This window comes from Podarcis tiliguerta (assembly GCF_965153285.1).
Source record: "Podarcis tiliguerta genome assembly, chromosome: 5".
NCBI lineage: Eukaryota > Metazoa > Chordata > Lepidosauria > Squamata > Lacertidae > Podarcis > Podarcis tiliguerta.
The window spans coordinates 64,981,096-65,001,953 of NC_139538.1; the positions used below are offsets into that span (position 1 = coordinate 64,981,096).

The window sequence follows — 20,858 nt, forward strand, 5'->3', positions numbered from 1 at the left end:
AAGGTGAAGATAAGAGACATATGACCCTTGATTCACTGTATTCTCATAAGCACCAGCTTCTCAAGATGACTGAGGGGGGCTGACGTGACGTCCTGACATCACACGTGTGACTTCTCATGATGTCCTGAAGTTACAAGCGTGACATCATGCAACGTTGCAAGGAGCCAGGGGGCAGAGCTGAACGCACTCTGAACATTGAGGGGGACCAGCACCCTCACAACAAACATGGGGGGGGGGGCGAAGTGCCTTGGCCCCAAGGAGCCAGCACCCATGCATAGACTGCCACGTATAATTGTAAGATATATTTTAAAACATATCTACTATGGCAGGGCTTCCCAAACTTGGGTCTCTAGCTGTTTTGGGACTACAATTCCCATCTACCCTGACCACTGGTCTTGCTAGCTAGGGGTGATGGGAGTTGTAGTCCAAAAACAGCTGGAGACCCACATTTGGGAAACCCTGTACTACGCTATCACTCTTTCCCACAACTCAATTTTTTGATTCACAGAAATTCAAATACTGAAGATGGTAACACAATGCGGTGTGGGGTGGAGAACACTGCTTAGAAGTGTTTGGACAGAAATCTGCTTGGCTTGGGGCAGCTGCCACCTCCCTTGGCAGCCTCACTTCCATGCCACTGTGATTAGGAAGTCACCCCAGATAAGTTTTTTAGAAGGGCAAGTGGCTTTGGAGAAGAAGAAGTGAATGCAAAGCTTTCCTTCCACAAATGTCCTTCCATTCGCTTACCTCAGAATCGATGCTGACCCTGTCAGAACCGAAAAATTGCTTACCAAATGTACACATGTCCTGTTAGGAGCTTTGATATATTTGCAAAAGGTCAATACATTTGGAACTGGAAAAAAATAAATAAATGAATAAACCTACGTCTGCTTCTGCCGTAGGTCCCTGTGGGCTATAGTAGTAGCCGCCATCGCCTTCCACGACCACTTCGCCATATTCATCATACATTCCAGAAGGAGACAGCAATCGGCGACGACTTCCGTATTGAGGCAATTCGTACCTGGGGAAAAAGCCAGGTACAGACATCCTCTATGTTTGTATCCATGTTGGTTGTGTATACTCACAAATACATGCAAGAGCACTCATCCTTAGCTTGCTTGCTTCCTTTTTTTTAAAGTGAGTACTCTTGTCACATGCCTTTGGCCTCCTATAGTTTTACAGCAAACTGTATCTTATATATGGTACCTTCCTGGTTTTGGTGGCAGTGAGGAAAGAGGGACACACACACATATATACATACAATTTACTTTTTTTTAAAAAATTGCCCTTTTGCTTTCCTACCTCAGTCTTACAGCTATTTTGAGGAATTGGGGAAAATGTCAGGGGGGGTCACAACAAAACTGCTATGAAGCCCACGGAAGATACACATGTGTTGGTAATGTAACCATCACTCTGACACTACTGTAGTCAGTCACAACAAGGGATGGTTGAATCAGTCAATTTTGGTTTCTCTTGGTTTCTTGTTTTTCTACTCACGAGTTCAGTTCTTTTCATTTTCACATCAGTTTGCATTTTTTTTTTATAAAAAAAGAGGTTCTCGTGAAAATTAAGCAGCTATCTATCATCTATCTATCTATCTATCTATCTATCTATCATCTATCTATCTATTCATCCATCCATCCAATCAATTTATATTTTGCCCTTCCTCTTGAAGGAGCCCAGGCTGGCAAACTTTAATGCAAACTTCTCCTAATATACACATTGTCGTATGCAATCTTGCCTAATATACATTTTGCGAAGCAATTTCCACTAATATAACGTGTTTTTCTATATTATCTGCACCAATATATGCATCTTTATGCACACTTTGCCTTGCATATGCATTTCTGAACATATTAATTCTCCAGAGAATGACATTTCAAAATGCAGAGAAGTGCAGATTTCAAAGAATTGTTGTGTTTCAGCCAGGCGTATTGTTTTGGAAAATGCAGCTTAGATTGGTTTGACTTTAAAGGTGAACTGAATCAAATTTCTCCCCCATCTCTTGTCACAATGGGAGACTAGAATACTATTTTATGCTGTACTTGGCCCTGTCCTTGGAAGCAGCGACAAATAAATCTAGTGTAAAGAAATCTAGTGTAAAAACTGTTTGGCTATGCCTAAAGCAGCCCTTTCAATTCTTGCTCTGGTTGGCATGTAAAGTTGTGAAGTTTTACAAGATTAACAGACACAACAGAAAGGCACAACAATATAATCACATGCGGCATGCCCAAGGGCAGGGACGGCCTGTCCCTTCTTGCCGCCTGAAGCAAATTGGAATTGCTGCCTCCTGGCTTGCCGTGGTGCACTACATCACAGCCCACTTCCTTAGCCACTGTGCCCCAGCTATCGCCACATTCTGTGGAAGACAGGATGCTCCTCAAAGTGTTGCCCCTCACTCAGCTTCTCCTCCCATGAGCAAGGAAGATAGGTGGCAATGCCACACACTGAAGCCCCTCCCTCTCAGCAGTGGAAGTGGTGAGACAAACAGAGCACCGCCTCTTGCACTTCAACCGCCTGAGGCCGTCATGGGTGAGCCGACTCTGTCCAAGGGAACGAACAAAGTGATTTTTAATTCAAAGGGACTTTCGCAGTTTGTGATATGGTACTGGGCTCTGCTGTTCAAAGCAATCTAGTGTAAAAACTGCTTGGCCATGCCTAAAGCAGTCCTTTCAATTCTTGCTCTGGTTGGCATGCAAAGTTGTGAAGTGGTATAGAAAATGCAGAATGAATAATACCCATGTTCATAACTGTAGTAATCTTGCCCATAGTACTCTTGGCCAGGATCAATTCCAGATTCCATAGAAAGTTCCTGTTTGTCACAATACCAAGAAAAAGAGAAAAAGAAATCTCAGTAGGAATACACAAACCTATAGATCATAAAGAGCCCTGAGTTCATGTGTGAGAAGGGTATGAGCACAGACAAAAAGATAAAAGTTGCCGGGTCCTTTTTATCCTCAACCTTTGGCACTGGAATAATAACACAAATAATAATCCCTGGGGTTTTTCTCCCTTTAGTGCCAGTGCTCAGATGTGGGAAACATAAGAAGTTCTTCTGTGGTGCTCTTCAGAATTCTCAGCCAGCAGTGGGGCTGAGGAAAGGCCAATGGGAACTTCAGACGCATTTTTGGAGTATGCCTACGTCTATTTCAACTTCCAAGAGGATCCAGTTGACAGAATCTGACTAAAGCTGAAAGAACAATATTTTGTTATTGTGCTTTCTTTACAAACTATTTTCTCTGACATGATGGGATCATCCTGAATGTGGTATCGTACTTCTAAAAAATAAAATAAAAAATGTCAAGTTTTGCTTTCCTGCCCCCAACTTCGTTTTATATCATTGCTATAATGCCAAAGAGCCAAAGAGAGAGAATTCATTCTCAGTACTCTTATTCCTATGATATAAACTACATAATTACCATACAGTTGTTAAACAATTATTGCACAATTTCCTTATTTTTATTCCCTATAGTGTACTTGGATAAACCATTGTAAGTCATGAAAACATTTGTCTGAACCAGAGTGCACTTCAACAGATGCATGAAGTGTCCTCCTGTGTTCTCTGGTAGGAGTGTAAAGAGGGCAGGGGGAAGTTAGCAGTGAGGTCTGAGAGAAATGAAATGAAATGCAATAAATACCATTGTGATAATTATGCTAAAGCTTAGATCGATGTAAAACACAGTGCCTGTTCACTGTAGTGTTTGTTTTAAGTTATGATGATAAATATCCTTACACTGATCGTTAGTAATGAATAGTCACTGCAATTATTTTACATGCATCTAAGGCAGGGGTAAGAGAATCTGCAGTCAGACGTTGTTTGACTATAACTCCCTGACCATCGATGATGTTGGCTGCAGCTAATGAGGGTTCGAGTCCAACAGCATCTGGAGGAGTAGAGGGGGCCACCAGTCCCCCACTCCTGAACTAAGCAGACATATTTCAAGTTGCTTGGAAACTAAACTTATAAAAACAGTGTGAAGTAGACTGTTTTTCTTTGAAACAAATTTTAACAGTTGGAGACATTAAATATGGGGAGGCAGTAACAAAACTCTCTATCAAACTTGCTTGGAGGGATGTTATGGTCAATCATGCACAGCTTACGTTGAAGCAAGAACAACAAGCATTCATCATGGATTACCAAAGGACATACCAACAGGAGAAAAAAGGCTGATATAGCTCATGACATTAATATCTCCTGAATCACATCCATATTGCTTCACTATAATAGCCATGAGTTGTTACAATGTGCTCTGCTGGGCAATATCTATGGCTGGTCTCCTAGTCTATTCTGTTTAAAAGCAGTTGGGCCTATGCTGAAGTAACATCTTTTCATGGGTGGGGAGCCCAGGATCAAGCCTTGAAAATGTGCAAATCTGACACCATGTGGATTGTTGAGTTGGCCTAAATACATGCACCATTTGCTTCCAAGACATGGTCCTTCCTCCTTTTGAAAACCAAAGAAGGATCAAGCATGTGAGAATCATTAGTGCATGTATGTCGAGATGTGCAAACTTCAAGCTTGCAGGATCTATGTTGGCATTTTTACTAGAACCTCAAAGTCCACTAGCCAAAATTTAGTGCAAAATACATACCGTATTTTTCGCCCCATAGGACACACTTTTCCCTCTCCAAAAATGAAGGGGAAATGTGTGTGCGTCCTATGGGGCGAATGCAGGCTTTCGGTGCCTGCACATGGTGCAGGGAAGAAAAGTCGGTGGTGCGCACCGACCCCTCTCGCTCTCCAGGCTTCAGGAAGATATCCGCAAGCCTTGCAAGCCCGGCGGGAGTTCCCGCGGGCTCACAAGGCTTGCGGGCAGCAGCCTGCAGCCCGGGCGAGTGTCCGCACCGGCGGTGCGCCCTATAGGACGAAAAATACGGTACATGTAAAATTAAAGAATTTTAGGCCAGAAAGTTTTTTTTAATACTAGAATCCTTCTACACAAAAAATTCTTCCTCCTGGTTCATCCCCAGGATATATTTATTCCAGCAGTGAGAAAGGCATTTTGTTTTTGCCATTGTTAAATAATTGAGAGTCAAAAATCCTTGCCAGTCTTCTGCAAATCACTACTAGATCAAGGGCTGCCTTCTTCCTTCTGCTTTTATACGCTCTTCATTGCCTCGTGCAAGATATAATTCTGGCTTTCCTCACGTGGAGGATGATGCTATGGCCCGAACCTCTAAACCAAGTCTTGCATTTCATAACTAAAGCACAATCACTTATCAACATACTTTACAAAGAATTGAGGGTATCGTTCATGCTGCTAATGAAAGTTCTTAAGATTATTAGAGCATAAAGGGTGCTTGTAATTATCATTCAGCTTCTTGAGTATAGCTTATAACACTGCAGTTAATTGAGTTATTTGGGCCAAAAAGGATCTTGGGACAGTTTGAGTAACAGCAGAGAAGCTATAGAAATATGTCAACTTTAAAATCACACAACTGAAGTCCGCAGGTTCAGGTGCATGAAAATATCACAGTATTGCCAAATAACTTGTCAGCATAAATACACTAAAAAACAGACTTTAAAACTTGTTTTCTCCTTCAGTGTTAATGATAAGGAAGTGCCAAATGTATAAATGTGTGTCAGAAGGAATTCTATATGAGTGCTCCCAAAGTTCTAGAAGAAAGTGAGAAAATTGTACCTCTGGTCTGAGAAGGGACGGCCTCAGCAATTGCTGTTGCTGACAAAGAAAATTGGAAACAGAAACAGGTTGATGAGAAAGATATAACAGAAAATGCAAGTAATTTATTTTGAGGTTGAAGGGTTACGAGGTAACCTTTAAACCAGCACGACAACAGTAGTTTTGCTTATGACTCTAATGACCAAAATATTGCTCAGAGCTAATTTAGTTCTACTCTAATGATGGATTTTCTCAAGGCAAAAGGGCAAAGCCACTTCAGATCCACATGTATTAAATTCAGCTTCGCTGCCCTGTGATTTGGCAAAGGTCCCAACAGGCCATAGATGTTCTTGGCCTCTAGGGAACTGGTTCCCACAGTTGTCAGTATTGTCATCTTCTTCCAAGACATTTATACTTATTCTGAACAGATTCCTGAGTCCGAAACACCTGTCTTGTGTTAGTTTTGAAGAGTGACCACATGTAACAATCAATCAATCAATCAATCAATCAATCTTTATTGTGGTCAAAGACCTGACAGGGCCACATGTATAATTTACAGATTTTCTCTTCAAAAACTCACATGAAGAGTTATTTCTGGAGGGAAAAGTTACAATTAGCATACTTTGGTGTCATCTATATATATATAACTGAAGCTAAATGTGTATTTTGATCTGGGAAATCTGTTCTCAAGTAGAAAATGTTTATTGTAGCAGTTCTAGCCAGTGCTTTTTTTCTAGTGAAAAAGGTGCCAGAATGTACCTCCCTTAGAATACCCACCTGAGCCCAAAGAGGGTCTTCTCACCAGCCAGAGGTTTGTTGAGGCTGCTCAACTGAGGAGAAGGGCGCCTTTCCATGCCTCAGCTGAGCAACTTAACAAGCCCCCTGCCCATGCCACTCCAGCTCACATATCATATGGATTTCCCATATATCAGCTGTTAGCTGGGGGGGCTGAAGAGCCTCAGTAAAGCCCAGATGCACATCCAGCTCGTGAGGACACCCGCTCTGGAGTCTGTAAGGGATTTCATCTTTGTGCTCTCAGGAGGGTCTCCTTGCGAGTCAGAGGTGCAGGGGGACTTTGCTGAGGCTGGTCAGGTCTCTCCTCCCACTTCCGGGGCCCAGCTGAGAGGTCCCAGCACATTGTTCTGGCAAGTTCTGGTTCTAGCTCCCTGAGCCCATTTATTTCACAACTGCCAGTCCAACTGGGTTTTGAACAACAAATGGGAGAGAGGCTTTCATATATTCTTATGCAGAATGCCTTGTGCAGGCCCTATTCATGAAACATTCCAACTTCTAATGCTCAGACACTAGGCAAGCATTCCTGCAAAAATTACTTTTTTGAAATATAATTACAGAATTTGGAAAGGCATTTCACAAAACAGGTACCGAGGAGATGCCAGGTGTGCTGTATTTGGAAATCCCACTTGCGGCTGTGCAGATCCTCAACTCTCATTGATAATGCAGTTTAAATGTTGTGTTCAGTGAGTCAAATAATATAAAATGCAAAAATTATCCAAGCCATGCTAAAGAGAAAAAATGTAAATGGTAACTTCTTACTAAAATATAGGGTATGTCTTACCTCTTGCTGTGCATATCCACGCCTGAAATTAAGCACAAGAAAAACAGGACATTAATCCAGCTATTCAAGTTGTAAATAGAAATATGCATTTTACCAATATCATTTTCTTCAAAATGTAAAGACTTTGCAATAGAACATTATGGGCCTCACAGTACATCCCACTGAATTCTGTAGAACTACCCCAAAACAAATAACATGACATATAGATTATGTTGCATCCTTATGGGGACTTTTCCTTGCTGTGCTTCAGGATCCCAATCTAGAAGGTCCTTGAGACTTAATTTGGAACACGAATGTGGGAGGCAATCACATTTTCTTTGTTTCACCTTTGTTTAAAAAGGGCATCAAAGGCATTAACATGAGGGTGGCTCTTGGGCAAATGCATTGGAAATAATGATCAAGATACAAAGAAACAGATAATGATGGCAACAGTATGAAAATAGGCCAAAAATATCTTAAATACTGGATTACTGTGGGTTTCTTTGGATTATTACTGCCAACAGAATAATAAAAATGAGAACCCAAAATTGACCAAGGAAGGCAAGGTTCATTTGACATGGGCTGGGTACCATATCCTAATCCTAGATCTCCCAAGGAGATATGCGTAACTCTCTCTCTCTCTCCCCTCCTAAGAATGCATAGAAGCAAAGGTGGAACATCTATTTGTAGTTAAAAGCTGCTGGCCACATGTCAGATATTCAAAAGCCTTCCCCTTGTATCTACTGCCCTTGGAACCTTCCATAGGGTCACTTCAGAAAGTCAAGACACATCTAGGAAGATCTTCCATCGAATCCGTAGTTCAGATGGAACTGTGGTCGGAATGGAACATACTGAAAATCAGGATCTGCCCCTCAGAAATAAGTTTCCTGGTAGCACCTCATGTATCACAGTACTGAATAGCTTAAAGCCAATGGAGGGTTGGACCCAGAATTAGCTTGCTTAGAGTAGGTGCATTAATGGCTCTACAAGTTAGTCATGACTAAATTAGGCTCCATTGATTTCAATGGATCTACTCCAAGCTGGAGCCAACCAGGACAAATTTCAAAGCAGCTTGGGAGTTTGGATGGCGGAGCTACAGGTCAGTAGTGGCTGCTGAGGTGGCCCCGGTCAGACACCCTCACTCTCCTGGCTTCCTGACACAGTGGGTTACTGTGGAGGGGGTGAGGTGCAAGGAACCTGGCCTTGTGGTGACAGATTGGCTCTGCTACCATGAACCAAGCACCCCCACCCCTCCTGGGAAGTGCCAATCAGCTGCTATGCTGAGAAGCCAGGAGAGCAACAGTGTCACATTGCTCCACTGGCTATTGGGTAGCATCCAATGTTTCTGTTGACAGAAGTCTTTCATTGGAAATTCCTTTTCTTCCCCATTCTACCTTCTATCAGTAGAAGGGAAACATTGCAATCCACTGAATGGAGAACTGTAGATTGTTAAGGGTTCCAGGAAACTCTAACTCTGTGAGGAGTACAGTACATTTCCTAAGATTCTTTAGTGTGGGGGATGTGCTTTAAATGTTTGGTGTGTTCACAGATGGAATCTTTAAATGACTTGGGAGGCAGACGACGATCCCATACACAGTTACTTCGGAACAAACACAATTGGATTTACCAATTGGGATGCAAGTAGCTGTGGCTTCCCCTACCCATTTTCTCTGATACCTTTGTTCCACCCCATGCTCCCCGTTGTAGAAAGCCGGATTCAAAATGTGCTGCAGAGTGGATGTGGCAGGCAAAGGGCAGAAGGTGAAATGGGTAGCTGCTGTGCTGTATGCTTGATCTAGCTGCCAAAGGGACAGCATCCATTTCCAGGGTGCAGTTTTGAAGACTTAACATCTTCTCACGACTTATCCCACTAAATTCAAGGGGACTCAGCCCCCCAGTAACTGTGCATTGATTGCCAGATTAGGTGTTTAATTGCATGCTTATGGACAACTGGTTTTAGTCAGCTTTAAGAGCACTTAAGTTCCTCTGGACTGATCTCTTCATGTTCTGTTTAGGACTTACATTTTTTTATCTTGAAGCAGACATGCACACAATTATATTAAGGCTAAACTAGTAGAGAGGCAGCAGATGAGGGAAACAATTTAATGACACCTAGGGGGGAAATAAAGAAGAGTCTGGAGGATCACATTTAATTTTTAATATTACCATCTGCAAAGCTTTTCTATTAGCATTCAGCTTGTGTATTGGATTATCAGAGGTAAATTATTGCTGTAGTCCATTTGATAGGAAAGTAAGGAACATCTAAAATGGAGATTTATCGCTAGGATTATCAATGACTTTTCAAAGTCTACCTAAGCAGTATTGCTTTATTCTTTTGTATGGCATGTTCCATTGCTGCCTCGTGGTTAAAACTCTGGCTGGCTGCTGCTTCTTAGCAAAGTGGCACTGAAAGGAGGAAACCTGAAGAGCAAAAATGGCAGAGAGCAGCAGGGGAACTTAACTTTCCCTTGTTCATTGTTCCACAGACACACCTTCACACAACCACTCCCACCCCAGTTGGCGTTCCTGACTGACAGAAACATAGATCTGAAAGTTGGGAGGGGGGGAGTTGTTCGAGAGGCCATAATTTATAGGGAAAAACAGTAGGCAGGAGGGGGGCAGCTTAAGCCTTCTCCCACCTACTGATTTCCTCCTGAAAACCCACCAGTTAAGGTTTCAGGTACAGTATATCCTCACAATGGCAATATGGACCTGAAACCCAAGATGTGAGGAGTACTGGGTGGGCAGAAAAGACCTTGCCACCCACTTCCTTGTCCTCATTGTTATTCCCTGTGAATGCAACTTTGCAGAAGAGAGGTTGTGGTTCGGGTTTTAAGGCACAAGGTAGCAATAGAATGTGCAACTCCACCCACAGTCTCCAAAACCAAGATGGCTCAGATCCCAAGTGGCAATTCTCAAAAGCACTTCTACGTTTACATAGAGACTGGCAATTCTTCTGCTGGCCAGGTCGCAGCTTCCCAAGTCTCAATGATCATGTTCTAGATGGTTCAGTCTTCAGATGACGTTTTAAAGAGCTGCCACTAGAAGGAAGAAGCTAATTGTCTCTGAGCACACGCTTCTGTGATCCAATATTGCAAGCAAAATAAGCAACACTATTGCTTTAATTCAGGGATGGGGAACCTGTAGGACTCCAGATGGACTACAAGTCTCATCATCCCTGATCACTGAGCAGGCTGGCTGGACCTGATTGAAGCTGGAGTTTAGCAACATCAGAGGCCGGGGAACTGATATGCACTGAATGATATAGTGTCAAATAAAACTGTTCATAACAAAACATTACATAATAGTTATGTAATAACTTGCAAACTGTTCATAATAAAACCAAAATAATACTTTTCTCTCTCTCTTATTTTTATAAAACAGACCTCAAAATATTTTGGCAATGGTTGCCATGCTATTGCCCTATGTATTAAAGGAAAACTGGAGAAGAACCAATATACATAATATTTCTTATACACATGCAGTCGTTACTAGAAATCCTGCCACCACATTTTACCAGTCTCTTAAGTTGCACTCAATGTGTGCAACCAATGATCTGTTAGATAATTTGAATTCCTGACAACTTTGGTTTTCAATCTTTCTTTCTTAAAAGTAAGGCACATTTCTAATCATTATTGTTACGAAGAAAAAAAACTTGAAAATGCATTTATGGTTTTGGCTAAATGTGAAAGCTACATTGTAATTCTAGTGGCTTGAAGGAAAACCATAGACCTATCTCCTGCAAACTGTCAACATTTCTGGATTACTATTCAATGAATACTAGTAGCTGAGCAAAAATCTCTTAAATCTCAAAAAACAAATAATGATATATAATCATGTCCAAACAGCAGCAGATGTCAGAACACTTTCTGTAAATATACACCACTTCTGGATACAAGAAACATAATTTGCACAATTGTTTGCATACTGTCCTGCAATTTTTTGGTGATACAGATTTAAACGAGTTATAATTTGTCAACTCCAGTTACTGGATAGATAGATTCCTATGTGTATTTGCCTTACTCTAAACATATTTTAGTTGTTATCTTCTATGAAACCCAAAAGATAGATCCAAATCAAAGGCAGTAAACAGAATGTAGAATTAGAACATGCTTTCTTGCAACTTTTGGCTCCTGAGATAAAGGTTTTACTATTTAAAGCTTCAAAGATACTGCCTATCTCTGTAAATGATAAATACACAGGCTCTTTTCAAATAGCTCATGGAAGGATCACTTGTTTCTCTTTAATCAGTTCCATTCTATCCTTGCTGTAAACAGACTATAGTTTTTCAGAGTCCCTCTCTGGTCTCTGATCAAACAGTGCTTCAAAAATGGTTTGCCACTCAGAGCAATGTCAGCTGGACTGAATTTTCAAGGGGCCTCAAAACGCCAAACTTCAGGTGTGCATGGCCCTCAAGGCTAAAAATGCCCAACTTCTAACAAGATATGTAGCACAGAGGACACTGGTCTTCTCAATGGCTTCAGACACTTTATGTTACATGCTGCAGATATGTGCAGTAGGAGGTATCCTTGTGGTGCAATTTCTTTTACTCCTGTTTTAAAAGACATTGGAGGCACCAAAAAAGTTCATATATTTGCCCTTTACAAATGGCAGGAAATGCTAAAATAGGAAGTATGGGGAAGGAAAAAAAACAGGATGGTTTCAAAACAAGCGGAAAAGAAGAGTAGGCCAGCCAGAAGCCACATCCACACCATACATTTAAAGCACCAGGTCTTCCTCTGAAGAATTCTGTCAGCTATTTTTTTTGAGTGCTTAGAGTTCTAACTGTAATTCTGGGAGGAAAATAGGGGTCTCCTAACAACTCTCAGCACCCAAAACAAACAACTGTTTCCAGAATTCTTGGGGGGAACTCATGACTGTTCATGGAATCACATTGCTTTAAATTTATGGTGTCTATGTGGCCTTAATTATGTCTACCTGAAAAGAAGTGGGGTGGTTACGGGTCTACCTGAAACATAGGCAAATGGCATCCCACCCCAAACAAAATGATAATTTATGTTGGAAAAAAGACACCATTTATGGCCCTAAAAAGCATTCTTTAGAATGACAGCATTCATTTCACCCAGGAGATTAGTCTAAACTTTGGCTGAACTAAAGAAACCTTTGTAAACAGGCTTCTTGTGTACTGGCTGACCCACTTGCATATGGAAGGTCACACATGATTAGAGATTCATTATCCTCTTGATGAGATCCACTAGAAACTAATTTTGAAAGGCAATGGCCATTTGGTTCTGAATAATTTAGTGCTTTGAAAAATATGTTCTTCAGTAATAGATTTCGCGTGCCCTCTCTGGTCTGCCCATATCAGCCCTTCAAACCCACATGACTAGCTTTGTTCAAAGTAGGAAGTGTAATGGAATCTAAACATACTACAGACGTCATAGCACATGGAAACTGTTTTTAAGGACCTCAACATGATGTAAGGCTCCATCTTCAGGTTTAACCTGAATAACAGTAATTGAGGCTGAAATCCTATATCCATTTGCCTTGGAGTAAGCCTGGCGTGCTCTGGTCCATGGGGTCATGAAGAGCCGGACATGAATAAATGACTAAACAACAACAATAAGCCTGCTGGAACTTCATGAGGCTTACTTGCTCACAGACAAGTAATCCACACATTTTCACAAGGGCTGGAAAAAATGTCTGGTCTAACATGAAAAGTAAAAACGAAGATTATTTTGATTCTTGCTTTAAATTATGCACAAGGACTTGACTATGGGAGGGACTCTGCTTGTGTGATTGCTGGTGCACCCTCTTAATAACAGGTTAATTTGTACACAGCCAAGGTGAAGAACCTGTGAATGATGTTGAGCTCCCAACTCTCATCAGCCCCAGCTGACATGGACATTGATCAGGAATTATGGGAGTTGTAGTCCAATAACATCTGTAGGGCCCCAGGTTCCCTACCCCTGATATACAGCAACATGATAATTTCCCAGCGGGCTCCGCATCAAGGCAAACTGATCACGAGAAGCAGGAATGGGAAACCCATAGCCCTACAGATGCTTCTGGAAACAGTTCCTCCCTGGCTACTGACTAGCATGAGGGTGACGTGAACTGGAATCTGACAGCAAACCCCTTCAGTATATCATCACCACTATTTTAATATATTCCCCACCCTTCACCCTAAGGTCCCAGGGTGGGTTGTGACAGAGTAAAGAGGGGAGTCTTCAGCATTTTCCAAAAACTGTACAGTGGTACCTTGGTTTTTGAACGTCTCGGAAGTCGAACGCTTTGGTTTTCAAGCGCCGAAAACCCAGAAGTAAATGCGTCCATTTTCGAATGTGCCTCGGAAATCAAATGGCTTCGGCTGAGCCCCCCCCCCCATTTTCTCTATTGAATTTGCAGTCCGCCCTTTGCGGCTTGGTTTTCGAATGTTTTGGAAGTCAAACGGTCTTCGGGAATGGATTACATTCGAAAACCAAGGTACCACTGTATAATGAAGTTGTCAGATGCATTGTATAGAAGTATAGAAGATAGTATGTTTCTGAATACCAGATGATGGGTAACGTAAGTGGGAAAGTTCTGTGCTGCTCTTGGTGGCTTCCCCTACACATCTGGTTGGCTACTGTGGGAACAGGATGCCGGACTAAATGGGCCAGTGGGGCTCTTATGCTTTCATGTGTCTTTTGGGGGGCCACAAGTTTCTCACCCCTACTTTAAAGGCTGCCCTGAACTTTCCATTACTTAAAGGAACTCAAACACTGTATGGCAGCATGTTACAGTATGTTGATAACGCTTGAAAATTTAGCTAGTTATGCAGCACTGCAGCATTTCATTCAATTTCAGTGCCATTCTGAAATAACAGAATGAAGCAAATTGAAACTTACAGATTTAGAAACCTCTTATTTCAGGAGTTCCTGCTGTTCCTGAAGTCGTGCTATACTCAAGAGTGCTCAAAAATGTTAAACTTCTGTTGTAGCAAGAAAAGAAAATGAATTGATTACTGTACTCACTACATAGCTGGCTATTATTGTTACTGATGGCATACGCTGGACCTGAAATAAACTCCACCTTGAATAGGAGACTTTATTAAGCACAAAGCATTTTCTAATGTGTCAGCAGAACTCAAGTGATGAAGTTTGCAGCGCTTGGCTCTGGGACAAAATAGAATCTACCTTCAGCAATTTTTGATTGAGCCATCCATACTTGTCCCAAGAGCCACTGGAGAAAAAGCCAGACGGCGAAGAAAAGCAGCATATTTTTAGACCTTTAACTAAAGTACCCTTGTAATTACTTGTCTGTGCATGACTGATAATATTAGCCCAACAAACTGGCTTTAAGCTTTTAAAGTTCACTCCAAATACATGCTTTCTTTTGACACTGTTCATTAACACTTCTCTTAAATATTAGTTTTAATATGATTATTCTGATTTGAAGGGGCAAGAGGAAAGATGTGATGAGATGAACTCACATCCTAATCAGGGTACAACAGCAAAGATCTGTGATTAAATCACCCACTGTCATTTTCTTTCATGGAAAGAATATCCAGAGTGAGACTCTTTTGCTATTTTGTTGAAGAGGGGAATCAATGCTTTCTCTGATGGAAGTCACCTTGTTTCCTATGCCCTAGATCAGTGGTAGGCAACCTAAGGCCCATGGGCCTGATGCGGCCCAATCGCCTTCTCAATCCAGCCTGCAAGACGGTCCAGGAATCAGCATGTTTTTACATGAGTGGAATGTGTCCTTTTATTTAAAATGCATCTCTGGGTTATTTGTGGGGCATAGGAATTCATTCATTATTTTTCCCAAAATATAGTCTGGTCTACCACATGGTCTGAGGGACGGTGGACCGGCCCACAGCTGAAAAAGGTTGCTGACCCCTGCCCTAGATGGACAGAAGGTAGGACATTGGAGAGTTTCAGTAGATAACCAAGGGTTTCTGACTCACTAATTGTTCAAGACTAGCAACAATTTAAAAATTGCCCACCCCCTTTTTCTAAAAAAACTAGGCTACTGAAATGAAGAAAGCTGAGGGGGAAAACCAAGTGGATTTTGTGTATGGCAGGCCTATGAGCTCATTCTTGATACTGAAAACAAATCCCTGGTCTGTGAATATGATCAGAGGTACCTTGTTCCTTATTTTTAAGAGAATTGCCCCCTTCCACTGCCAATCACTATTTTACACCTGGCTCAGGTTGACGGACCTCTGCATTTTATGAAAAACTGCTTCTGAAGTCCACTTTCCTCTGCAAGCTAGTCTGGTGCAGTATAGACACCTCTCTTCCCCCCCACTCTGTGGCTAAAAGCAGTTTTGAGGGGAAATGTTCAATCTCCATCTCCCCAGTGCTATTCCCATGATCCAAATAATTCCCTGCCCCTCCTTCTGCTTTTTACCACAGAATGGCAGATATTTGCCTATACAGCTCTAGCTTCTCCATCTATTTTGGCCTTTAGCCTTTTTTCTTCTTCTAGCTTGTCATGTATTCAGAGAGCCAGCTACCCAATTTAATAAAATTATCATTTAAGAAATAGGTTTCATTAGGAGTACTTCAAGCCAAATGCCTGCAAAATCTACCCCACCAAAAACCCCGCACACTTATAAATCCCTCTTTTTGTAATAACGATTCAAATAACTTTATTAGATTTGATGAAATTGGGGGAGGGGGACTTTCTGAAAGAAATATGCTGAGCAATGTAGCATGCGGAATGGGGAAACTCTGTGTTTTAATAGGAATATTTTCTTTCTTTCTTTTTTTATAAAATGCTTTTTACACAAAATAAATTACAAACGTGAAGCCTTAGAATATGCAGTGTCAGTATATGAAAAAAGTAATGAAAGGCATGCTGTGGATTACAGAAAGAAGGAAGAGAAGGTGGAACGACAAATCAGAAAACCTTTATCAACACGGCAAGCCTGCCATCCTCTCCAATCTACAGAACAAGATGATACGTTATTGTAATAACTTCAGCTTTCCTCTCCCCCCACTTTTTTTTTGCTGAGTCTGTTTTGCTTGCTATCTCTTGCTTTCCAGTGACATCCAACATCTTACAGTGGAAAGTTAAGACTTCTCCCCTGGTGAACATTTTAACGTGAAAGCAATAAGACACCACAACCCCTCTTTGCATTGCAGAGTAGTTGCTTTGCTTGTTGATACAAACGCTTTTGACGGAAGGATGCCCCCGTCCCCGATAAACAAAAACATCCCCATTTAGCATTGCATCTGAGCTAACATGTGCTTCCAGTCCGCTGATTTTAGTTCTGGAATGCCTCCTCCTCCACCTAAGAAATAAAAGCAGTACTTTTTGAAAAAGTAGATAAGGACAGCACTCCCATAGGGAAATAAGCATCATAAAATTAAACCATCTGGACCAGCTGAAGAAAGGTGTTATTATGGATTTGCAGGTTTGCAAAGTCAGGAAGAAAAAGCAGAGAAAGAGAAGAGGAACTCTCAGTGACGATGACAAAGCAGTTCTGTGGATCCTGGGGTCCTGGGCAACAGGTCTGCAATGGTACCAGGTTATACATCAGGCAACATACACAGGGTTGTCATAATGCAGTGGACTGCGATGGGAATCTTTTTTCAAGTTCCTCCACTATGCAGCTCAAGTTTCCATTCTGCTGGCTGTGCTCCGTCTCAATCACCGTTTGTGTACTTGGTGGTTCTGGCGTTGCAACTGGCCTCAGCTTGGCGATGTGCTTAGGTAAGATGTGGTTTTTGTCTATTTGACTATACATATTGGCCACAGATTTTTCAATATCTGCTAAGTTCTGGATGTTTTTAAGAATCCCCTTCAGCTCCCGGCGAGGAGGGTCAGGTAAATCAGGGATGCAGACCACTTCTTGTTTGGAGGGTGACTTGGTGTGTTTTGCAGGGGAGAGGAGCTGAGTGCTTAGAGTAGAAGAAGACGACGATAAGGAAAGGCTGGGAGGAGGGGAAGGAAATGGAAGTGGCAACGGGGGAGGAGTTGGTGGTGGGGGGAGGGGAGACGGAGGCGGTGGTGGCGGTGGAGGGGTTTTGGGTGGATCAGGAATGATTTCCATTGCTTCCACTGTAGGTTGACAGGGTAGAAGATTTTGGCGAGCTGGAATTTTGATCCTAAAGGAAGGAGGAATGGGCTTGTGAGTTGGTGGAGGGGACAAATGTTCGGGAGCATCATGGTGAGTTATGATCACAGAAGGTATAGTAGATGTGTCGAGTTCAATAACCTCAGAGTGAGGACTGAGGGAGGAAAAAGAAGGTGAGAGATGGACAGGAGATGGAAGGAGGCTTTCGGTAGACAACTCAAGTGAGCTCTCTCCATCCTGAGTGCAGCTGCTATGTGTCGGTGAACGCAAACTTTTCATATCTCGGGATCTCACTTGTTTCATTTCTTGCAGGGCCTGTTGTTCAAACTGCCTTGCTTTCTCTTTGACTGATATCTTTGTGCCAATGATCTTTTTGAAGACTGGGCTGCCAACATCGGCTCTGCGGTGCTGAATCCCTGCCCTTTCCTTCTCTTCCCTGATTCTCTCCTGCTCCCACTGAACTGGGTCCATAATGACTGCCCTACTCAAAGCATCAGAGAGGTGTCTTCTGGGAAGACGAGTTGGTAGAGTCCACGCCCGGTGAATGCTTCCCAAAGGCCATACCAACAGAGAATTTTTCGAGGCTAACCTTCTGGGAGAAACGGGGGACAGAAAATCTTTTCTCTCTGGCAGGACCCCAGAATAAGCAGAACCCTGGATTGCACCCTCCATGTACAGAGGGTTCTGAGTTGTCAATGGGTTCTCATCAGACAAAAGCGTCACATTACTTGCAGATTTGGGGAAGTTATTGTTCAATGTTCCATTGATATTAGATTGCTTGTGGGCCTCAATAGCACGAGAGGCAAAGCTGCTTATAGCCCTCTGACGGTCCCCTTCTTCGAAGACTGACTTTTTTCCCCTGCTTTGTTGAAATTGATAGAGAAGAAAAAGACTTGAAAGAAAGAAAATAATCACAGGTAAGGAAGCATGCATGGACATTGATTTGAATGAGAAAATATAATCTGAATGCTGTGAACAAAAAACGGTGACGTCTAAAGCTTTCTAAGGATATCTAAGAATCTAGAGCTACATGTAATTAATCTATATGTAATTAAGCTACAAACACAAGACATTTATTTATTTACTAAGGGAAGTGGTTCACATCTCTTACCAAGGGAAGGCAAATAAGGTAAACTTTGATCTTCTTAATTTAAACAAATGCCTTTCAAAAGCTAATGCTTTTTATAAATCTGAATTTTCTCCTGAAAGCTCAAAAGCCATGACAAAGAGGCATTGTGTATGAGATCTATTTCAAGGAGTGCACATGGTGTCTAGGTTCTTGCTTATAGTAAGTGGGGATCAAAGAAATAAAAATGACAGGACAGTATATTGTGAGGGAAGTTCCCAGTCTAGTGCATTTCTTTTGGCTTCAGAGACCTGAAGTACACATGGACTCAGCCACAGAAAGGGCTTTACCATTCATCTGAATGGTGGAGACAGCTTCATGTTGAGAGCTGCCCCTTGAGTCGATATGCACCTATGTGAATAAGAACTCGGTTGTACATTATTGTAAACATAAGGGTCTGGACTGGGATGTTTAAGTTGCAAATGGGCTAGAACAGTCCTTATGGTCACCAAAACAGCTGTTAATCCCTGTTCTATCTGAAACATCATGGATTTATGGTAACATGCTGTGCATATGCTCCATATTCCTAGTGGGATCAGGAGTCTATTGCTCTGTTGATATGGTGATTACGGGGGTAGTGTGGGATGAGTCACTTCTCAGCGGCATCCCCATGGCAGTTGTGCCATGTGGTCTCCTTGCAAGAGCAAATGGAAATTGTATTTAAATGAGTCAACCCACTAAGCGATACTCCTGTGCAAGCTCTGCTCACTTCACTAACAAGGCGCTTTCAGGAGCAGTGGTTGGCAGGCTATGCTCTATGCTCCCTATAACTCAAATCCATTTTGGCTTAGCCTAACTGCAGACATGGTGAAATGAAAAGGCTACGCTTTGGTGATTTGATGATTGCAAAGCTTAAGCTGCTCAATAGCGATCAGTCCCATTGGCGTTAATGAGCCTTCCAGTAAATGCACGTTTTCAGGTTGCAGCCTCTAAATTTTAGAGGTGCCAACAAGCTGAAGGGGATAGAATCTACTCACCAGAAATGTCTTCACACGCAGTGCAATGACAATGCTTTCAGTTCCTTAGCCCTACTTCCCTTTGGAACGTAGTACATTGAATGATTTAGAAATAAATGTCTTCCAGGTACTACATTACTAGGAAATAACTGCAATTCTCAGTAACAAAAATCAACTACTTTCCCCATCTGCTACAATATTACCCGCAATGGTTTGAGTTTACTTACTGATGCCTATGTGTCCAAAGACAGAGGAAAAGGAAGAAATGAGACATGAAATGAAATGTTAGTTCATGTATATAGTTGTGTATATTATGAGTAAATCCAAAGCCAACAATGAGAAAACAAGAGAAAACAAGTAGAATGAGTGATACGGGGAAAATCAGAAAAGCAATTAGAAGCAGATGTCCTCTTCAGAGCACCTATCATTTAAATTTGGAGAGATGACAGACGCACTGGCACTTCAATTTCATGTTGAAGAACTTATTGAAGTGATACAAGTTATTGTTTTGCACAAAAACAATTTCACCGATGAGGTTTAAATACAACACAGTTAAGCAAAGCAAGGCGTTCTTAATCCACAAAGTCTCTCAGTAACTTCTCTGGGCACAGCAGGTTTTCTGAAGTAAGTCCCATTTCTAAAAACAACCTCATCCCACTGCCATCTTAATAATTGGCTACCAGTGCTGCATAGAGTGCTGGGCTGCATTTTGGACTCTTTGGATTTTGAGCTCTATCCGATCTATATCTGGACATTAGAACTTCTGTACATGCATACCATGTTCCTCACCCCCTGAGACAACCTTGTCCTCCCTCTTGAAACTCTCCCTCCCTCATTACTGGGATTTTGCACTCAATAATTTTTAAGGACTAAACAGGCTGAAATGTTATGAAATGTCATAAGTAATGACATTTTCTAGGCAAGTGACAGTATAGTGATGATAACCTTTCGTACAATTTCCACTTTAATGCAGAAGTTAATAAAACATATACACGCACTCTCTTGAAAAAGAACAACAGATTAATTTATTCACATGTGCTATTCATAAATGTACAGACCCTAAACCTGGTGACCGCACACTTTCCTTTAATTTTTTGTTGAGCACTATCCAGAACTTCTGCATGAGGTGCGGGAGTGGTCAGGAAGTTCTGATGTATATAGCTACAATCACAACCCATTAGAAGGAGAGAGCTTCCTATGCTGTGGTACAGGTGGATGGCATCACATCCCTTACAGGGCCATGGACTTATCCGGCCACATACTAAATAATGGAAGATTACCTCCTGCATCACCCATGCACTAATTCCTGGGCAAGCTAGACGTTCCAAGTTTTGTATGTCAAGAATGCAATTTTCTGGTTGAAATACCAGCCTGCTTGAATATCACTTCCATCATTTACAGCTGAATCCATGGTGGATTGACTCTACGCCATAAAACCCTGGTGTCAGAACCAGCTTCATAGTGTGAGTAGCGTGTCAGTGAAAGCAGCAGTACAGAATCCTGGTGGTGTGAAATATTTTGCTTCCTCCAGATTTAACTTATTTTGTCTCCACTCTGACGACATCACTGG

General features: G+C 41.9%; 1 protein-coding gene across 24 annotated transcripts in view; it reads right to left on the reverse strand.

The window, feature by feature from the left end:
* The window catches only part of PCDH15 (protocadherin related 15), a 609,044-nt gene that overhangs the window by 5,494 nt on the left and 582,692 nt on the right, over positions 1–20,858 (reverse strand). For 21 of the 24 annotated variants that reach the window (XM_083441352.1, XM_083441358.1, XM_083441371.1 and 18 more), the window contains 4 exons: positions 7,198–7,219; positions 5,643–5,681; positions 2,739–2,812; positions 886–1,021 (listed from right to left, as the gene is read on the reverse strand). In XM_083441352.1, coding sequence (XP_083297478.1) covers positions 886–1,021; positions 2,739–2,812; positions 5,643–5,681; positions 7,198–7,219 — 271 coding nt within the window. The remainder of the gene's footprint in view (positions 1–885; positions 1,022–2,738; positions 2,813–5,642; positions 5,682–7,197; positions 7,220–20,858) is intronic. The other 3 variants (XM_083441361.1, XM_083441367.1, XM_083441365.1) reach the window with 1 other exon arrangement.